The sequence below is a fragment of the Morus notabilis genome, unplaced genomic scaffold, assembly GCF_000414095.1.
Source record: "Morus notabilis unplaced genomic scaffold, ASM41409v2 Scaffold49, whole genome shotgun sequence".
Classification (NCBI taxonomy): domain Eukaryota; kingdom Viridiplantae; phylum Streptophyta; class Magnoliopsida; order Rosales; family Moraceae; genus Morus; species Morus notabilis.
In genome coordinates this window covers 342,572-363,688 of record NW_010358054.1, presented here as the reverse complement: position 1 = coordinate 363,688, position 21,117 = coordinate 342,572, and the positions used below count along the sequence as shown (strand labels likewise).

The 21,117-nt window shown below is 34.0% G+C and overlaps 1 protein-coding gene across 3 annotated transcripts; it reads right to left on the bottom strand.

The window, feature by feature from the left end:
* Positions 1–204: 204 nt before the first annotated feature.
* On the bottom strand, positions 205–5,080 carry LOC21397095 (amino acid transporter AVT1A). 3 transcript variants are annotated; one of them, XM_024161207.1, is made up of 12 exons: positions 4,673–5,080; positions 3,832–4,115; positions 3,419–3,633; positions 3,155–3,178; positions 2,872–3,052; positions 2,520–2,739; positions 2,284–2,419; positions 2,171–2,190; positions 1,922–2,067; positions 1,632–1,675; positions 992–1,054; positions 205–499 (listed from the first exon to the last, which is right to left on the bottom strand). In XM_024161207.1, the coding sequence occupies exons 1-12, from the start codon at positions 4,876–4,878 to the stop codon at positions 407–409; spliced, it is 1,632 nt and encodes a 543-aa protein (XP_024016975.1). In that variant the 5' UTR covers positions 4,879–5,080; the 3' UTR covers positions 205–406. The 3 variants fall into 3 exon arrangements, with proteins under 3 accessions (XP_024016975.1, XP_024016977.1, XP_024016976.1); XM_024161209.1 differs by having other exon boundaries at positions 2,520–2,682; XM_024161208.1 differs by lacking the exon at positions 205–499 and adding an exon at positions 793–879.
* Positions 5,081–21,117: the final 16,037 nt, after the last annotated feature.

Genomic DNA, 21,117 nt, shown 5'->3' with positions numbered 1-21,117 from the left:
ATTTTCTTTTGTTCTGTTTTTTTTTTTCTTTCTTTTTCCTGCAATTCTTTATATTCGTTAAACTTAAGGAAAAGACTTACAAAAAAGGGAAAACTATCCCGAGCATTGAAACATTTTCGTATAGAGCTCCTATATATGTTTAATCACAAAAAATAAAAATAATAACAACAATAATAAATAAATAAATAAGTTAAACTACTGGCACCAATCGTAGAATGCAAAAATACATATATTCTATAATCTCTTTCTATGTTGTAAATGAAGATATAAGGTTCGAGTACACTTCATTACAAAGCTGTACTGTAAAAATATCAGCGCAAATTAAGAAGAGTAATTGGAGCTTTAGGGAAGAATACAAAGCTCCTTTAAACTTACTCAAATCGTGTTGTCCCATAAAAGTGTCCTTTCAGTAGCTGTTCGCGATCTGCGATACTGAAGAATATGTTCCGAGGATTGCGCTGATGATGCCCAACACCACAATTGCGATACTCGAAACAATCTGATTATGCACAAAATAGTGTGTTAAGTGAAGAGGAAAACAAATTTTATGAAGCAGCAAACATCTAAAAAAAAAAATGATGCATGATTTACAAAGTAGCAAATTATACACAATACTTGTGATGCCACTGAGACTGAAAACTGGTGTACTCGCAAACTGACTGGAACAGAAGCATGAAAGAAACCTCTCTATATACTTTTATATATATATATATATAAGTACTAGGAGACACCAGTAGAGCTAAGCACTACACACTAATAGAATGTGGATCAACAGATGAAACTCACTTTTTATTAGTTGTCGTGCTTCCCATGAAAAACGGCATTCAAAATGCTTGATAGCACATACCGTGTGTTCTCTTGATACAATTCCGGTGAAAACTTATTATTCATTACGAGAAAGTTAAACCTAACTTGTTATTTTCTTTGTCAATCGAGGAAAAATAGCAAAACGCGCATCTAACAAATTTAGTACTTGCAAAACTCTGCTCACCTGAACAGTTGTAGCTTTCTTCCCCACTATCTTTAGAAAGCATAATGCCGGCATTATTACTGCCTGAACCAAAGAAACATCCATTTTATAAGATTCGTTGACTTTGATAAGGACACATCTAGTAACATAAACAGTCAACAAAAGACAGAAAATGAAAAAAAAAACAAGCAGCAATGTAAATTTGATTTCATGTGACATGTAAGATGAATCAAAACCATGTATGAAGGATTGCAGGCCAACAAAATGCATCTCAGACCTTCGGGTTGTGGTTTGTACTTCTATGAAGTACCATTCTCTAAAAGGGACTAATATAAAGAACAAAAAAAGAGAATTTATAGAACCTTTTTAATTCCCTGGCTCAAGTAAAGTAATGTTCTTAGTCTTCTGATTTTTCATGAAGATTAAATCTTCATTAAAAGCTAATTTGGCAATTAACTTTTCTATCAGCAGATGTCCTTGCTAAATATTGTCAATTAAGGTATACTAATGTCTAATTTGTTAACGTGATGCATTTTTTTTTTTTTTAAGTTGCAGCCAAATAGCCAATAAATAAACAAACATCTTCTATAATGAATAATAAACCGATTTTCACTAATGGACTAAATGTATGTAGTTATTAAATTGGTGTACATATGCTCACCACTAGTATGCTTAGGAGAGAACCTATTAAGGCCATCACAAGACCTGCAATAAATAAAAAAAATTACAAGATCTTAGTCATCAAGTTCCTCCAAGTTGGCCGGAAAACGAAGTGATCATAGTGCTCAAGGATTTTAATAGCAATATCCTGCTATCTCTGGAGCGGAAGAAAAGTAACAATTAGTAAGAAAATATAATAGCAATTATGATTTTGCATTTCCATATTGTCTCGAAAACTTGGATTGGAATGGACAGTAAAATATGTGGTTGAAGATGAAGTACAAAATGTACCAAAGAAAGGAAGAAGGAATGCAGCACAAACAGAAGAAGCCACAAGGGCCGTCCTAAGAAGAATGAAACACCAAGGACTATTCGAGACTCGAATCGGAAGCAGCTCTTCAATACTCCTTGCCAATGGGTTCATCAACAAAGCATACTTGTTAAAGGTTAAGGAAGCAAAGTATCAGAAGTAATTTCTATGAATTTATCGATATATTTCATCAGCTATTTTTCACTAAAAAAAAACTATGAAAAGGATATTTAGTGAATGGGTTGATAACCTGCAAGAACCAAGATATACAAGCTTAGTAATCTTGTAAAATATTCCACCCCAAGTTCATTTAAACATTCAAACTAAAAACTCTGATACTCACTGTTGTCCACAATGCGACTCTCGAGACAACAGAATCTTTTGGCATATTCAGAGTTATCTGAGACAATGCACTTTGACCAAATATAAGATATCCCATGACTGCAACACCCCCGTATATTAGGACGCACAAGAGAAAACTGCAAGAAAAGAGCCAAAAAGGATGAGGCCAGAAAAAAGGAAAGTGGGAAGAGGACGCCCCAAACACCAAATTAATGAAAAGAAAACACGCTTCTGTACCATATAATTAGCGCCGGAGTGAATTTTCTTTTGTCTGCCATAGACTGGTATATGTTTGGGAAAACCGAATGACCAGAATAGCAAAATCCATAGACCCCAATGGCAAATGGAATTCCTCTCCACTTCACTACTTCACCAGTTTGGTGAAAACCCATTCCTTCGGCTGTACCAAGTAAAAATACGCATAGAACTATCAAAATCGTCGCAATGACCCCACCGGCTGCAAAAACAACGAAGCAAAGAAACAAAACCAGGCAATGTTATAATGTAAAATCCATAGTTTAAAGGCACCAATGGATTGGGGTTGTATTTACTAATCATATATACATATAGATAGATAAATATTGAACACCTGAAAGGTACGAGATCACGCGGAGATCCCTCAACCATACTGTTGGTAGAACAATCAGGGCAGTTAAAATTCCAAAGAAGTGCATCGAGTCGAGCTGAAAATGGCCCCAGTCTAAGGATGTCCCAGGGAATAGACTGGTAAGGTTATCTCCTTCCAAAATTATGAACTCCACACAATAAGACTGCACAATTAGAAGAAGAAAAAAAAATGTTAACTTGAAGAATGAGGATCAATAACATATGATTAAAAAATAGTATAAAGTTCAAGAATCAGTTTTACTTACATATAATTCGGTGTACAAAATGATCTGCAGATGAGAAAAAGATAGAACAATATCAGGACAAGAAAAAACAGAACAAAGAAACTGACATTTAAATATGTTGCAATGACATACAATCTCAGGTTGTATAATACAAATGGACAAACCAAACATGGGACGGAAATGAACTATATACTGCAAACTATATGCTAACTACACATCTAAAATGCTCCGGTTCAGTGATCTGGTTCCTAACCCTGCAATCAAGACATCAAATTTGGGACTTACAGATAAGATCAAACGACCATATTTTCCGAATGCAGCTTCTCCCAGGTCGGGATATGTTACAATGCCGTCTTTGCTCTCAAAGCAGTACCTCATGAGGGAGGCTGTGTAACAACAAATGACAGCAAATACAACTAGCACTACCAAACTTGCCCACCCAGCTTCTTTCACGGTAAACGGCGTAGAGAGAAGCCCAACTCCAGCCATCACATTTATTCCTGTCTCCAGCCAACATCACAGGAAATCACTCAAACACAACCAAAAAGCCTGAAAACCTTCGTTTACTAGCATATCAAGTATGAGCATAATAAGAATAAAATTCAATGAAAACTGCATGTGAATAGTGTTTAATAGGACATCATACAATATTTCAGACACAACTTTCATTATAGTGGCAGTAAAATAACAATACTTACCATTGAATATGGTTTGAGTGAAGCTACATCCCTGACCAATCGGTAACTCTCCGGTCAGCTGCTTATGCAAATGGGATTTTTCTGACCATGAGGATTGTGTTCTTGAGATCCTATCCAAATCACTCTTCTGATAACTTTTATCAGACAGTAAAGGAGACTTTCCATCAAGGTCTAAACTATCTTTGCTATGGCCGCCGAAGCTCGAGTATATAATGCTCCGAACATGTCCAAGACTACTTCCGAAATTCGGCGATGCTGCTATTGTGTAAGAATCAATTGTCTCCCTGCCAAAAAAAAAAAAAAAAAACCATAAAAATCTGTTTTATCCATTAATCCAAGGAAAAAGAAAAAAATTAATTTCTTAAGTTCTTATTTTCAACATGTACCCTTGTAAATCTCCCCATCCCACCTCCACAAATTTCCCCTACTGATCATATTCAGTCAATAGCTGGAAAAAAGAAAAAGTTCTGTTCTGTCTCAATACTTTTAAGCGCTAGCAATGAGTAAGACTAAATATTTTCCACTTTATCATATTCAAAGTCACTTAACTTTCGTGCCATATTATACTTATCAAATCTCATATAAATCATTGATTTTCCCATACAAGGCTTTAAACTAGCATGACAAATGTGCAAAGAAAGAAATGAAATTGAGTTTACACCCTCAAAACTTCTTTTCAAGCTTCATATATATTCAGCGATATATACATACATACATATATATATATATATAAAATTATTAACAATATGCATACTATCTTTAGATACAAGTCTAATTATTCACAAATTTACATATAATATAAAATTTCTCAATAACAACCATATTAAAAGGGGTCGCATACTTGTAACTCTGAGGCCATTGTTGGGAAGAAAAACCACCAAAGTTCGATCCCTCTCCATTCGTAGGCTCGTCTAAATCGCTGCTGCTAGCACTGCTTTCATTCTCAATCCTGTTAACTTCAATGTCGTTTTCCTGCTCGCTTCCATAATTGTCGTCGTTTTCCCAGAAAAACTCTGTGTCCTTCTCATTTTCTTTCTCAGCTGCCATGATAGGAAAAAAAAATTTGAAGAAAACGAAAAAATATACCAATTTCTCAGAAAATTTTCTTTTATTTTCTTCTTCAGAGAAACTCAGGTTTTGAAGGAGGTGATTTTTTGTTCTTTCGCTTTCTATGTTTCTCTTCTATAATATTGTTTCCTTATTTGGGAGGTTTTGTTTTTTCGCATTTGCCATTAGTATTAGCTGTGCACAGTTGTATCCTCAACGTACGTTGGAATCGTATTATGGGTGTTTTTCTATTTATTTATTATTTTTTTTATGTTATCCCATATTCATTATTTTATTCTTGAATATGTCTTTTTCTTTTTCTTTTTTTTTTTTGCGTGGAATCTTTATGAAATTAACATAGTATTCTTTTTGCACCGAATATTATAAACATTTTAGGATTCACAACAACCGCTAATATCTAAGAAGTTTAATCATATTTTATATTTTTCATTTTTGCTTTTTACAGTACAATATTTCTTTCATTTTAAAAGGTTAAATAGAGTAAAAATTACATTAAAACAAGAAGAAGAAAAAAACAAACATAATTATATTTAAAACGGAATTCTACTGATTGAGTATAACGATATAGATGAAATTCTCATTATTGTTATATTTTCATTTTTCATTTTATTAGAAGTCAATCAGATAAATTTTGGTATTGATCTGTGTGGCTGAGGATGAAACTCCAGAAGGTTACGAGGTAATTTGACAAACAAACAAACTACAACTAACTCACTTCTGAGCATGGCAGACAGAGATGAATCATTGGGGCACGGCTATGACGTGGCATTCATGCATGCGCGAACTTTCTGGAAAAGGCAGGAAAAAAAGCAAGACAAAAAACAAAACAAAAAAAAAAAAACCATCAAAGAAATGATACTTAAATCATCGGTGAATCTCACAAATATTCCGTAAAGCTTAACCTCAATTTTAATTTGGTCATTTATTTTTAAAACATTTGACGGTTAGTTTATGAGATTTTACTCTGTCAATTTCAATCCTTCTTTTAATTCTATGTTAAATATTTAACAGAATGTGTGATTTTTTAGAGAATAAAATGTGAAACATTCAAAGACTAAAACAATATAAAAATAAAAATTAATTTTTGCAGATAATTCTTAAACTCTATGTATCTATTTGAGCAAATATGCATTTGCATTTGAATAAATATGCCTAGAAGCTCTGGAGTCCACTATCTAATAGTTTGAAGAAGACAACTTAGATATCACAGAAACAGAAAAACATGTACCTGTGAAAGAATAAGTACTAGGACCATCTTGTTGTTCACTGGCCATAGCAAAGGAAGACAGGTGGCTAGCAAACATGGCCATCAACTGGTGATACTGATTCTTGTCAAGGCTCTGGACGAAATTCTCAGTTCCTCTGATGTCTCTATCACTTTTCTCAGGCAGATTGGGTTCATTAGAGAGTTGATTGACAGCCACCTTCTGGTTCTTAGACTAACTTTTCGGTCGTTGCTTGAAACCAGGTGGATAGCCATGTAACTTGTAGCACTTCTCAATAGTGTGGCCATGATAATTGTAGTGAGTGCAAAAAAGTCTGTCTTTCTTCTGACCTCTATTGCTTCCAGTATTTCGAGTGTCAGCATTAGCGACAAAGCCTTTGAAACCATCATTTTTAACAGCAAACGCCATTCCATTAGCAAAATTAGTGCCTAGATTTTGTTGTCCAATTGTTCTCTGACGTTTTTCTTGAGAAATCAGGGAGAAAACGTTATTGATAGGTGGAAGAGGATCCATCAAAAGTAATTGACCTCTTACTTGTGCCAAAGAATCATTAAGACCCATGAGGAATGACATAATGTACTCCATCTGGTAATAAGAATTTAGCTCCTTAACTCCTCCACATGTGCACTTTCCACAATAACAAACATGCCTATAATTGCTGAGTTCCTCCCATAAAGCTTTCAGCTTTGTAAAGTACACACTTACAGAGTTTTGATCCTGGTTATGGTTCACCAATTCACGACGTAGTTGAAAAATCCTAGGTCCATTACTCTGTTGAAGCGATCTTTAAGATCAAGCCAGATTTCAGAAGTAGATTCTGAAAAAATAATACTTGCAGAAATCTTTTTCGACACTAAGTTCAGAATCCATGAAATCACCATATTATTGTTCCTAATCCATGAATTAAGAAGATTCAGATCATTACCTCCAGGTTTGGGAATGGAGTCATCGATGAACCCTAACTTGTTCTTCACAGAAAGAGCAATTAGCATCGCTCTACTCCAGGAGGCGTAGTTACCTCCCGTCAGCAGCTATGAAACGAGAACAAGGCCTGGGCTATCAGAATGATGAAGATAGTAAGGATTAAGGGGATCATCAATGGCGGATGTGGATTTGCCGATTGACGCAGAAGAATTTCCAGATCTTGGAGTATCTATAAAAATTGAAGAGGAATATCAAAGATTTTCAAACTACTCAGTCAGAATAAAAAAAAAAAACAAGGATTCGAGATGAATCAAGAATCAAGAATCGAGATGAAGAAGAATTGAGATCGAGCAGCAAAAATGTTGCTCTGATACCATATTACGAGAACATAGCAAAATGGAGAAGAAAAGATAAACTTCTCATTAGATTTCTGAACCAACTAAAATACACTGATTGTCCACTATTTATATATACACAAGCTAACCGACTTAACAAAGCGGATAAATATTTATAGCTAAGCCAGCTAAGCTGATTGTTATAATAGAAATAACCAATAGAACAAACTTCACCAACTCTAAAATTAAGAAAGTCCCACTCCACCCTATCATACGTTTTACTCATTTCAAGTTTTAGCGCCATAAATCCTTTTTTCCCCTTTACCGTCTTCTGGATTAAGTGGAGTAGCTCGAAAGACATGATCACATTATCTGATATTAGATGATTAGGAAGAAAGGCACTTTGACACTCCGAAATGATCAACGGAAGGAAACTCTTTTACTTATTCGCAATAGCTTTTGTAATGATTGTAAACACGACGTAGTAAAGACTGATAGGTCAGTAATCGATTACCTTGCGTGGGTTCTTAGACTTCAGGATGAGAACGAGATAAACATGATTGAGAGGGTTGGCCGATTCTCTCCCATTCAGCACATTCAAGCAAACCCTCACAACGGCCCCTCCCACAATTGACCAATGTTTCTAGAAAAAATAGCTTGGCCCCCGTTCGGCCCCGGAGCCTTGGTAAGGCCCATAGCAAAGAAGGCCCCCTTACCGTCATCCTTATTAAAATTAGTGTCCAAAGAAGCTTCATTGACTTTGCTATCAATACCCACAGTAACCTTCCTAATTGCCTCCTCCGAAGGGTCGGAGGACGAGAAAATGGCGGCGAAATAATAACCGAGGAGCCCAAGAATTTCATCTTCAATACCCTTGATTTCATTCCTCTGGCGTCTCCGAGATGCACGATCATGAAAAATCTAGGGTGCATTTGGTAGATGGATTCTAAATTATGATTTTGAATCCTGATTCAGAATTAATGTTTAGTTTAGATAATTCTGAATCATGATTCAGAATCTGATGTGATGTTTTAAACTAACTCAAATCATGATTCTAAAACCACTTCTTCTTGATTCAAGGTGATTCAAACCCCTGATTTTAAATCATAGTTTCAGAATCATGATTTGAACTCAAAATCATAAATCATAATTCTGATTTTAAAATCATAATTAGAATCATCCTGATTCAAATCTTTTTACCAAACGAACCCCTAGTGTTCCTATCACCACCTTTTAAGCAGTCGGCACGAGCGCCCTGCCTCCGGTAATAGTCTTCCAATTCTAAAAGCTGGTCCAACTCCAGCTCTTTGCTTGTAATGCTATCCCTAGTAACTCTAGAACATGGCTCCCCATAAAAACGAGTAAGGTCTTTCTGCACTCTAGCCACCCTTTTAGGGATATTACCAAAAACCCCGGAGCTCCACCCCTTCAAAGCATCTTAACAAGATCGTAATAATTCCAGAACTCCCTTATCGTCAGGATTTCCAATGTTTAGAGTCCAAGCTTCTTCCACCACTCTGTAACAGTCACACCGGGTCGAAAGCCCACCTTTGAACTCCATCCAACTTCCCTTTCTTCTCTGCTTCTTTCGGGGACAAATTGACAAGAAATCGGCGATGGTCAGAGCCCCAGAAATCCAGATGAGTGATCTCGGCTGTCGCAAAAAGAGTCTTCCAAGTTGGGTCTGCCAAATAATGTTCCGTTCTCGCTTGAACATTTATCCCACGTTAAAGCCTCTCCTTGAAAACCCAGATCCCTAAGATTGCAATCTTTCGCAACCTTGCGGAAACTCCTCATATCACTATCTCTTCTATCATTTCTCCAGACATGCTCCGACGGAAAAAAGACTTCATTAAAGTCCCCTCCACAAAGCCAAGGGAGGGAAGAATTATCTTGGATTCACCTCAATAATTCCCAAGAGAGGTGGCGCTGAGAACGCCCCGGATTCCTATAGAAACCAGTGAAACGCCACCGCGGGCCGCCATCAACAGCGACAGCCATATCGATATGGAATTTGTTATAGCTCTTAATATCTAAATCAACATCTTTCCACAAAACCATCAGTCTGCCACTTTTTCCTTCACAATCAACACTTAAACCACTCCAGAAACCCAAACAATTAACCATTCTATTCACTTTGCCACCCCTCAGCCTCGTCTTCGACAGGAAACCCAGCTCCGGTTTGTGCTTACGGAGGAGCCTCCGCAAGCGTCTGAATGCCCGGGGGTTACCCAACCTCCGAACGTTCCACAATAAGATTTTCATTGTGATCGGCGAGCCTGCGAAGCAGTGCCCACCGCTGGTAAATCATTTGTGGTAATATCTGAAGTTCTATGAGATTTACCTCCGTTCTTGCTAGGTAATTTCTGAACGTACCGACAAATTTATTCGGAGCAGTTCCTCTTAACTTCGGACCGTACCCAAAGCCACAGTTGAGAGGCTCCATTGGGGCATCCTCCGCCGTACATCTCTTCCAACAAAAATCTGGGAGTTTTTCATATTTCACGTCAAGCCAGACCATCCTCCCTCCATTACCGAGCTGTGCTTGAACCACTTGCCAGAGAGGTTTCGACACATCCACCAGATTGTCCTGGACCTCCCTTATCTCCAACCTGCTGGAAACATTTCCATGCATGGGCCATATTTCATATTTCATGTTTTTCTATTATCTCTTTTGTTAAAAGCTTCATCCCGTGCTGCTGATTACCTTTCCTTTGCTCACCACCGTCTCTTCCTCTGAAGTGATTGCGAAAGAGTTCCATTTTTTTACATATTTCCTCCATTTTAGCTAACCACCTTATGATCACTAGGGGTCACCTTCAAGAGTCTATGACCAGAGAGCGAGCGACCAGAAGACAAGCTTAGAAGAAACTTCTATAGGGATTCCACTCACACTTAGTGACCCCCGTCTGCTGAGGTTTTCAGTAGAAAGAAGTTCGATATTAATGGACTGGAGAGGGGAAGAAAATCGGCGAGGGAAGGCCGTGTATGCGGCTTTTAAATATAGTAACTATTCGTGTTTAATATAAAGTTCGTGTAATAATTTAAATTATGATCTATGACTCGTTATATTATTTTTTTTTATAAAAAGTACATATAAATTAAGAATAATTATAAATTATGATTCTAAATTAGTGAACTAAATGTAATACTTATACTGCAGAGAAACTTTTAGTAAAAAGAGAATGAATTAAATAAGAACACATTTAAAAATTATTATTTTAGTAGAAGCAAATCGAGAAAAACTGCATTTAAAAGAAAAACATGCTGTAGTAACAAAACTGTAAAGGAGCTTCTGACTAAAAAGAACAAAAAGGAAATAAATAAATAATTATGTTGAAGATCAAAGATTTCGATTGAGATTAAATTAGATAATTTAGATTTTGATATATATTTTCAACTACTTACGCTTGCTTTTTAATAAGCGAAAAAAAGGTTTTTTCTGATTGCCAATATTGCATCCTCCAATGTGTCTATTCACGGGACAGCATGCCATGCACATTTTCGTCTTTTTGTCAATTAAAAATGGGCTTGGGCGTGGCCCATTATCCTGCTTTGAAAAGGTATCAAATATAAGAAATTACATTTGCAGCCACAAACTTTATGAATACCCCTTATTAAACTGTTATATTTAATACTGCAATTTTATTCTACAGTAAAATTACAATAAAACAATAGTAGGAATATACGCACTTTTTTGTGTGTGGGAGAAACACTTACATTGCATATATGTTTTTAATAAAATTGCTTTACTTTCCTTACAAAAAAAATAAAAAAGTGATGTTAGGGACACCAATCCAAATCTTAACTTTTTTATACCAACTGATGTTATATGTAAGTTTTCATTTTTTTTATTACTAGATGCAATCTTTTATCATTAATTGACGTGATAATATTTTAAACACCAATTAATGTTAAAATGACAACTCACATACTACATCCATTAATATACAAAATTTGAAATTTAAGTTGGTGTCCTTTTGCTAACATAGCCCCACGTTTAAGAATCTTTTGAGGGAAATATGCTGTTCAAATAAAAATACCTACGACCCTAATTTCTTATGAACCCTAAATTTATATACATAAAATTCTCTATCAAGAAATAGTTGAAACATTAATTGAGATTAGAAAGACAAAATGTCTCTTATGGAATTAATGGAAGCTAAAGCAAGTATTTTTGCTTTTTTTTTTTCTTATGAAGTTCTTTTTCTTTCTCGATCACTTTATGTTTTCCATTTGGTCTTCCAAGCAGATTAAACGAAATTCAAGCTGCAATTTTGAGACAATCCCTAAATCATTGAGGTTTCTTGGTTTTGTAATGGATTTTTAGCATACCCATCTATTCAATTGGTTATCTTTTGTGCTTTACAATTACTGGTTATGTTAAGATTGATGAAGTTCAGATCATCTAGCTACTAATTCTTAATGTGCAGGCTTGCAACGTTTTGTTTCTTTTCCTTTGAAACGTTTGTTTTTAATTAGTTTTGTTCGTTTTGCAAAGTTTTGATATAAATTAGAATAATTTTGTACCTTAAAAACTTGAGTTAATTCCATAAATCCTTTATGAGATTTACCGTCAATCCTACTAAAAAAGAAAAAGTGTGACTTGTGAGATATAATAAGGTTAAAACAACATGAGTGACTCCCATTATTTCAGTCTTGTAAGCATAGAGAATACAACCTCATGAGATTTACAAGTACTCCAACCTCAAGTAAATCCTTTATGAGATTTACAAGTACTCCAACCTTATGAAAGTAAATTATTAAAATAAAAAAAGAGCTTCAGTTGCATAGACGTTTACAACCTCATGAAAATGATAACTTTTCAGCACACAAAAAACAAATGCGTACAAAGTGAATGACGAAAGATACTTGTACATTTATAAATACATTTTTCGGTGCATACAATATCAGCTAAAATTTTGGCATTTTGGCACAGGAATTTACCGTTTACGGCAGTCTCTTGAGATGAGATACCATCATCAGAGAGGAGAAACATCCCAAGTTAGAGCCTACAAAACAAGCACCTCGAATCTCAAATGATCTACTTTCTCTTATCTTTTATAGATGAGAAAGGCCTCATTAAAACCCGGCCCCTTCAGTAAAATAACAAAGGAAAAACCTAAAAGAGAGAACAAGAGTGCATGAACTAGTTCGGGTCTTTAGAGGATGAACGATGGCTTGCAAAACAACATGAATGACTCCAATTATTTCAGTCTTATAAGTTTAGAGAATACCTAAAAGATAAGCAAATAAAGCTTTTGATGAAACTGCTATTAAATAATACTAGCGCATCAAGCGTTACCAGCGGCACCAAGAGCCGCACGAGAAGGATTCTAATTAACATGCATATGATTTTCGATGCCTTGGAAGCACAACCCTGTAGATCGAAACGTCTTTTCAGGACTTTCTACTAAATCAAAGAAATTATGCCACACCAATATTGATCTGTTTATTTTCAAATATGAATTTCTGATGCAAAACATAACCGACAATACTAATTCTATATTTATTTAGTATATTACAGTGTCGAAATATTGAATTTAGTACATCATTTTATGTTTTGCTCTAATGATATACATACACTAGAGTGTGAAGGAATTTTTTTTTTCCTTTGATTTGATGAGTAACGAAAATTGTGTTTGAAAGAAAGCAGGCTAGCAGAGATCTTAATTATAGACATTTAGTGGGAGAGACACAATATATATTATATGAAAATGTGTTGTAATAGAGCAACTCCAACCATACTAAAATATAAAGTATAGTTGGAGTGACTCACTAAAAGATTGTTACTTAAAATACCTTTCTGAACATTTTAGCTAGAATTTAGCTAAAATTTAGAGAGTTCTCTTGGAGATGCAATAATGTCATAAGTTACTAGTGAACAAATTTAATATCGTCCCTTGTATTCTCATATTTAGAAAGCATTGTTTATATTTAAATACTCTTCTAACTTTTTCTGATATATTGACATAATCTAATGTTGGGATTGTAAAAGGGTCTACAAAAAAAGTTATTTTTTCTAAATGAAAAGAATGAGCAACTGACATAAGGAAATATTCGAACATCCCAACTAGATCGGAAAATGATCAACAAAATTCATTTCAATTCTACTTGATTCTACACTATCAATATGTTTAGCTCTAGGGACTAGTGGATCTTTTTAAAAAAAAATGTTTTTCACAACTAACAACTTAAAATTTAATTTCAAAAATCAGTGAATGCTCATATGACAACTTACATAGATTGAATATGGCAAGAAAATCTTTTGATAAGAATAAGAGAAGTATAAAGTGAGAGGACAGAAAACTAATCAAATAGTATTGGCTAGAAGTAAAAAAAAAAAAAAAAAAAAAAAAAAAAGAGGAGAGAAAAAAAAAAAAAAAAAAAATTTGGGAAAAAAAAAAAAAAAAAAAAAAAAAAAAAAAAAGATAAATAATCTAAATGAATTAAATTGGAGTACGTTCAATAAAAAATATTTGTTTGGAGCGCGTAATCAACATGTAGAGACACATGAACTTCAGAAAACCAAAAATGCATGTGCTAGCATGTGCTAACATGGATACGTCTGATCCTAACATGGATTCGTGGGTCAAAGCATGTGCTTAAATTCATCCTAAATTTAACTTTATATATTGCAAATGCTATAAGTCAATAATTGCATTCCTCTCATTGTTCGAGTTTTATGAAACGTTCATAGTTTGATAGGTAGCATCAGAGATTGCTCTGCTTTCAAGCAAATATGAAGAAGTTTAACTACAAATAAATAAGTCGTTGAAATCATCGGTTCTAGTTCGATGCGATTATAGTAAAATTTTTAAAGAGTGCCTGCACATTGAATTGCCTGCGGATCAATTCCTCCATCCTCTCAATTGACTACAATAATATTCAGCCCGCGGAAGATCATCGTTCTAGATTGAATAACAAGCGATAAGCTTGTGTGATCTTTTTCAGATTTCTTTTTTCTTTTTCTAATTTGATTGTGGACAGATCTCTACATTATCTTTTGCATATATGTACTTTGACCCCGTTCATTTCACCGATTCGAGTTTTATTACAATAAAAAATTTTCAGAAACAATCACATCTAACTTAATTAAGTAGTTTATTGGCAATATATTTGAACATGTTGATAGCTGTATTTTGGTAGTTATACTTTTTTCGGGAACAAATAAATATAATTTATATTAGGCCCTTTAATATTTTTTTGGGTTTATGACCGTGTGTTTGTATGGAATTTTCATAATTAAGGAGTACTGAAAGTCAGACTAGACCATAAGCGTCCTTTTTACACATTTATTGGAGCAAAACTGTATAGTTAACTTTTCCTTTAAGAAAAATTAACACTTAAAAAATATTAAAGGCCCTATAATAATTAATCAGAAATAAATATTTGATGAGGATGCAAAAATTGATATTCATTTTTCTTATTCTTTATATTGTGTGGGCTTGATTAACTGATTTTCGTTGTTGATTTTGTAAGGAAAAAATGACTAGAAATGAAATTAGAAAATTACTCTTCCCTTTTCTTACTCTTTGGACCATAAGATTTATCCAAGTATCTAGTGGCCATGTTTTTTTAGAGCCAATATGAAAAGGTTTTAATGTATCTATTGATCATAATTTGTCAAAACAATTCATATTCTACATTATTATGCAAATAATTGGGTGGAATGAATAAATATATAAAGAAAATTACATGATTTGTCATGATTTTGTATAAACTTATTATTTATATCATTTTAAATAATCGGGTATTAAGGTGGCCTTTTATTTATGGCATCGTTTGTTTTGCTTAGACTTTATATATTAATGCTTTATTATGCAAATTGCAGTTGCATGTTTGAGATGTCTCTTTGTGAGTGGTGGCCTTTTAATTGAACCATTGGTGGTTCTTGGCCCGATTAGGAGAGAAAATCTGTAAGTGATTAGCGACTCAAGTGTCGTTTCTGTTGACGGACTGCTTGAGTTTGAGCGGCTGTCCGAGTGACGTTTCGAGCTGTGAACGGATTCATTACTGATATATTTCTATTATTATCCTGAAATGTTATCCTCTCGTTTATAACATGCACATAAAATAATAGACATCAACTCTTATTCAATAAATAATAAATATATAATTACAGGTCATTTTTAAGGACATTATTCCTAATATTTAAGGCATTTATCTCAGAGCTCACGGGTATTTTTAAACATGCTAATCAGACATTACGTAATAGAATTGATCCTATTGATGTCTATAAATGACATTCTACTAACAACGTATACTTATAGATCTCAAACTCTTAGGCCTCGTTCATTTCGCTGATTCGAGTTTAGAATTCGAGTTTTACTACAATAAAAAGCTCTCACAAACAATCACATCTAACTTTTTTGCTACAGTAAAAAGCTCTCACATAAAATTATATCTCAACTCAAATTAAAAACTCGAATCAGCGAACTAAACGGGCCCTTACACGTGTATGCTTAGCTATGGTATAGTCCATAATTAAATAAACTATTTACTATTGGACTTTTTTTCTGAATATAACAGAATCTCATGTGAACTTGAGCCTGTAATGTAAAACATTAGGAGAAAAAAAAAAAAGAATAAAAAGCTTCAAGAGCGCTATTGAAGATCTGTCACTAAAATGTCCTATATATATGCACTCCGCCAAAGTATTTACAAAGTGTTCAAACATTTTTTTAGACAAATTGGTGCTCGTGTGATATTTATATCTACAAGGGCTGCGATTTTGCGAGATTGGTTGACAATAATTCTTGTCATTACCAATATTTTGTGATTATTTCCATTTGTAGAGCTTGAATAGTTTTACATTAGGTGTGAGGAATCAATTTGCTTGATATCACCTTAGGTTTCTTGATTGTTTGATGAATACACTCCTTTCTATATACATTTGTACAGAAACATTGCAAATATTAATGAATGAATGAGTGATTGTTTTATCTTTATTTTTTTTCTTATTTCTTTCTTTTTATTGTATCTGTATAGTTGTAATGAACGTGCAGTAGACATACTACATTAAATCTCGTCTAATTCTCTTTTATCAAATATAGTGATTCCTGTTAACTAAACAGCTCAGTGCAGTTATAAATGGGCAACAGATTCAAAACCAATCGTAAACTCTATTCAGGAAATCAATTGCCAATATTGCGGTGGATATAAAATTGGATATCGTCACCATGCATAATTATGGCAATATCTAAACCGATCTTGGTCAATTCCATGAGTTTTGCGTGGGTCGTATTCTACAAAATACAAGTCAACCCTTTCCTTGTTCAGATTTTTTATGATATCTCAGTTTTTTTTTTAATGCAAAACAACATTATATTAATAACAAAGTATAAAACTTACAAAATATTAAATACGGGAAAACTTGATAGATCCGCTGGCATCCGATGGTGGACACAATTTACTGGGCACTTCTGTAGGCTTTTTAATTCTCCCTCTACAGTTGGCACCCCCGAATAAGCTGTAACAAACTCTCTGCAAAAACTGGTCCAAGTCAACCTCGCCGAAACAAAAGATTTGACTAAAGTATATAGAAGATGGAAAACAACACTAAACCCACTCAAATCTAGAGATTGATGGGGGAAAACAACCAAGACCAACAAACAAAACCCACACAAAGTTAGAATTTTGTGGGGAACACAACAAAAATAACCAAAATCTGCACGGATCTAGAGATTGCTGTGGGGGAGGAGAGGGGAACAAACGCCAACACTGATAGAATGACACCTTTATTCCACCTATGACTAAGCGAAGAAAACACCAACACGGACTCTACCATCATGTAGATTGGTTGACTTAAAGAGCGTGAGTGTATTTTGAGGGCCGGCAGACCAAAAATGTGTTTTCATTAGCCGGCCGGACTATTCTCCTTCCTTCCTGCTCTCTCTTTCTCTCTGTAGCTCTCACTTATTTTTTTGTTTTTTGTTTTTTTATATCAGTTCTTATAATATTTCGTTAATATATTTTTAGTCAAGTATTTCCTTAATATATTATATATCACGTGCCCCCATTTTACTTTCCGGTGCATACTCTACTAATTTAAAGTATTTGGAATTGTTTATAAGAAATTATTCAATAGACGGGTTATACTAAGTCATCATGTTTATAGTACACTCGCCTAATAAAAATTCTACATTTAACTATATTGTGCATTTAACTCTTTGTAATTATATTCCTCTCTCTTAATATGTTTTACATTAATATCGACCTATTCAAGATCATTATGAATAGTCTAACTAAGTAATTCATGTTAATTAATCTTTCACTCTCTATTCTTATATGCATTATTCTTAAATTTATCTGCATGCTTTATTTATTTATTTTTTGTACTTCAACAATCGTTAAATGCATCGGTTTAGGTGATAATTTTTCTGATATCGTCGTCTAACCGCAATATGGATTCCCAAAACATGGAATTCTTCCTTGCTGCGTTTTTGCTTGGAGCTTAGACTACGGTTTTAGGAGAAACTGTCGTCTATCATTAGTCGTTAAATCAGCTTTTTGTAGCAGTTTTTAAAATTAAGGTTGGCAATTCGAGTAGCGACACGACTCGAAACCTACACGAAGTTAGCGTGAGTTTATTATAAATGGGTTTGGGTCATAATTGGATTGACATAATTAACACGATTAATAAAATGGTTGGGTTACGGTTCAGCTCCTAACACAAAGTGACACACATTGACACAATTAACTATATGTGTCATCTGTAATCTAATGATATGTGATATAACATGAAAGTTTATATGACATATTAAATACAAATAATGTGAATTTTAATATTTGTAGGTAAAATTCATTTATTTTTCTTAAAGGAAAATATAAATTGACAAATAAACATATTAAACCTGTCTTGACCGTATTAAATAAGTCATTATTATATTAGTTATTTATTCTATATATTAATTTAAACGAGTTGTATGAGTTGGCACGATTAACACGTTTAATAAATGAGTCATGTCTGGGTTGATATTTTTGGCACGTTTAATAAATAGGTCGTATTTAGGTTGATGTTTTCAGACATGATTAATAAACGGGTTGACACGTCACGAACACGACCCACTAACACAAATTGTCATCCTTATCTAAAACTTAAGGCCTCATTCATTTCACCGATTTAAATTTTCAATTCTAGTTTTGTTACAGTTAAAAGCTCTCACCAAAAATCACATATAACTTTGTTGCTACAGTTAAAAGCTCTCACATAAAGTCACATCTCAGTTCGAATTAAAAACTCAAATCGGCAAATTGAACGAGGTCTAAATATACTTGTTTAATATTCACCACAACAAATAGGGTTATTAGCGACGACATTATTAGCGATGACATTTATTGTTGCTAAAATTATAGTATTAGCGATCACATGTCGTCGCTTAAAAGAAAACAAAATTTTTGAACGACTTGTCATCGCATTAAGTATTTACGACAACATGTCATTGCACAAAATTTATATTATTACGACGACATGTTGTCGCTAAAATAGAATGCCTTATTAGCGACGACATGTCATCGCTATTATCCATTAGCGCCAAAACCAATCTGGCACCAACAATTTTGGCGCTAGTTTATACATTATTTGTGAGGACATGTCGTCGTAAATATTGATTGTTACAGTTGGCGGTGATGTGACCAAAAAGAGGCGGAAAATTTGGCGGTTTCCCGCAAATAGGTTCCAGCTATGTCTTTATTTTTTGCAATGACTATGCAAAATGTCGTCGCAAAAAATGGTTCCAGAAAATTCTTTTCAGAACGATTGTATTTGCGACGACACGTTTCGTCAGAAAAAGGGGTTCGAGAAAATTCTATCAAGGACAACTATTTTTTACGATGACAAGTTTAATAATGTGGTCGCAAATAACTGGGATTTAATTTGCCCCAAAAAAAGGGCGGAAACTTTGGCGGTTTTCTCAAAGTTATTTGCGACGACATTGTTAAATTATCGTCGCAAAAAATGAACCAGGGTATATTCCCCAGGAATATTCTCAAAAATATTAATGAGGTGAAGAAGAACGCCGCCGTTTTAAGATTAATTGCGACGGCGATTTAATCTTTGTTGTGACGACATAATATCGTCGTAAAAAACCATCTGCATAAACGAAATCCTAGACCTCCTTCCGCCATTTTTCCCGGTGAGGCTCTCACGTTTTCTGTTCCTCTCTCCATCCAAAACCACCAAAAACCGCCCAAAAACACTGAAAATAGCTTAAAATATCGTCCTCTCTTTAAATCTTTGATTTGTGGAGAAAAAAATTAGAAAAACGCGGAGTTTTTATCTCCGTCTCGCCTCCCACTTTTTTGGCAGAACTCACCATTTTCCGGCTGAACTCACCGATTTCCGGCCACCGGCGCCCTCTTTTCTTTGCTGCCTTACCGTTCTCCAACCCATGATATTTGTGGGTTTGGATTTTGTAAGTTAATATTTTGGTATTTTGTTAATTTATTTTGGTAATTTTGTTATGGTTTATGATTTTGTTTTAGATTTTAGATATAGTTTGTGGGTTTGAATCTAGAATTGTGAAATTTAAATTAGAATTGAAACTGAAATATGTGATAATTAGATTAAAATTTGTATGAAAATTTTTTAATGATGATTATGTGATAATTAAAAAATTAGATAAAAATTTTAATTAAGATTATATTAAAAATAAAATAATAAAATAAGCTAATATTAAATACTTATTATAAAATAATTTGTGTTAATTTTTATAAAATTTGATAAAACTTTATAAATTCTTCGTAGTGGAGATGCCTATGGATAAGAGTTGGATACATTTAAGGATCTCGTTATCTGATGAGTACTGAGATGGTTTGTATGCTTTTATTGAGGTTGGAAAGAATTATGCAAATTCACTCGGGGGTATTAGTTGTCTGTGTATGAAGTGTAGAAATCATGATATGCATCCACCCGAAACAGTGAAAGCGCACATATATCGATGGGGTTTTGATACAAGTTACACCATGTGACGACCCTCCTATGAGACCGCCACCGTAGCTTACTTTTTAACTCGTACTTATTGGGGTTTCTTAAAATTTGCGGAACATTTTTTTTTTTATATAAGAAGAAATACTTTCATAGTTCATAACAATAATTTCAAAAGGATGAATTACTAAATTTCTTAAAGCTTTTCTTAATTTTAGTTAAGATAAAACCTTCTAGAAATATCCTTCAAACGGAGTAGCGTTTGAACTCTTGTTTCAAATACTCTTTAAAAGCCTTTCTAAAACTAGTCAATTCAATCGGGCCATCTCATTTGACTTTAAAATGGATTTCGTGAGAAATCTTAAATTCAAGTACATCTTAAAGTCCTTTTAAAATAAATCATTTAAATCGTCATGTTTAAAATTCGTTTATTTGTTGCATGCACTATTGCAACGTTCTAAAACTTAAATACTCAAAACTAGGGTTGTTAGCTACAACCTCAGTTTTCTTAACATACATATGTACGTATACTTTTTAAACATACATGCTTGAAACCTTTGAATCATATAGACATATACATGATTTTTCTTGAACTTACTGCAGAAGATAACTGCGTGAGCAGATAACTGCGTGAGCGGTATCCATTCCCATCCCCCCCATCCGCCCGCCGCTCGCCATTGCCCTTCAAGAATTGCTGATAGGTTTCTTACCTACAGCATGAACATATCTGATTGAGCTTTCGCTCAGCAAGTAGGAACTATATCTCACAAACTAACTGTAAGTACACATGAATAAATATGCATGA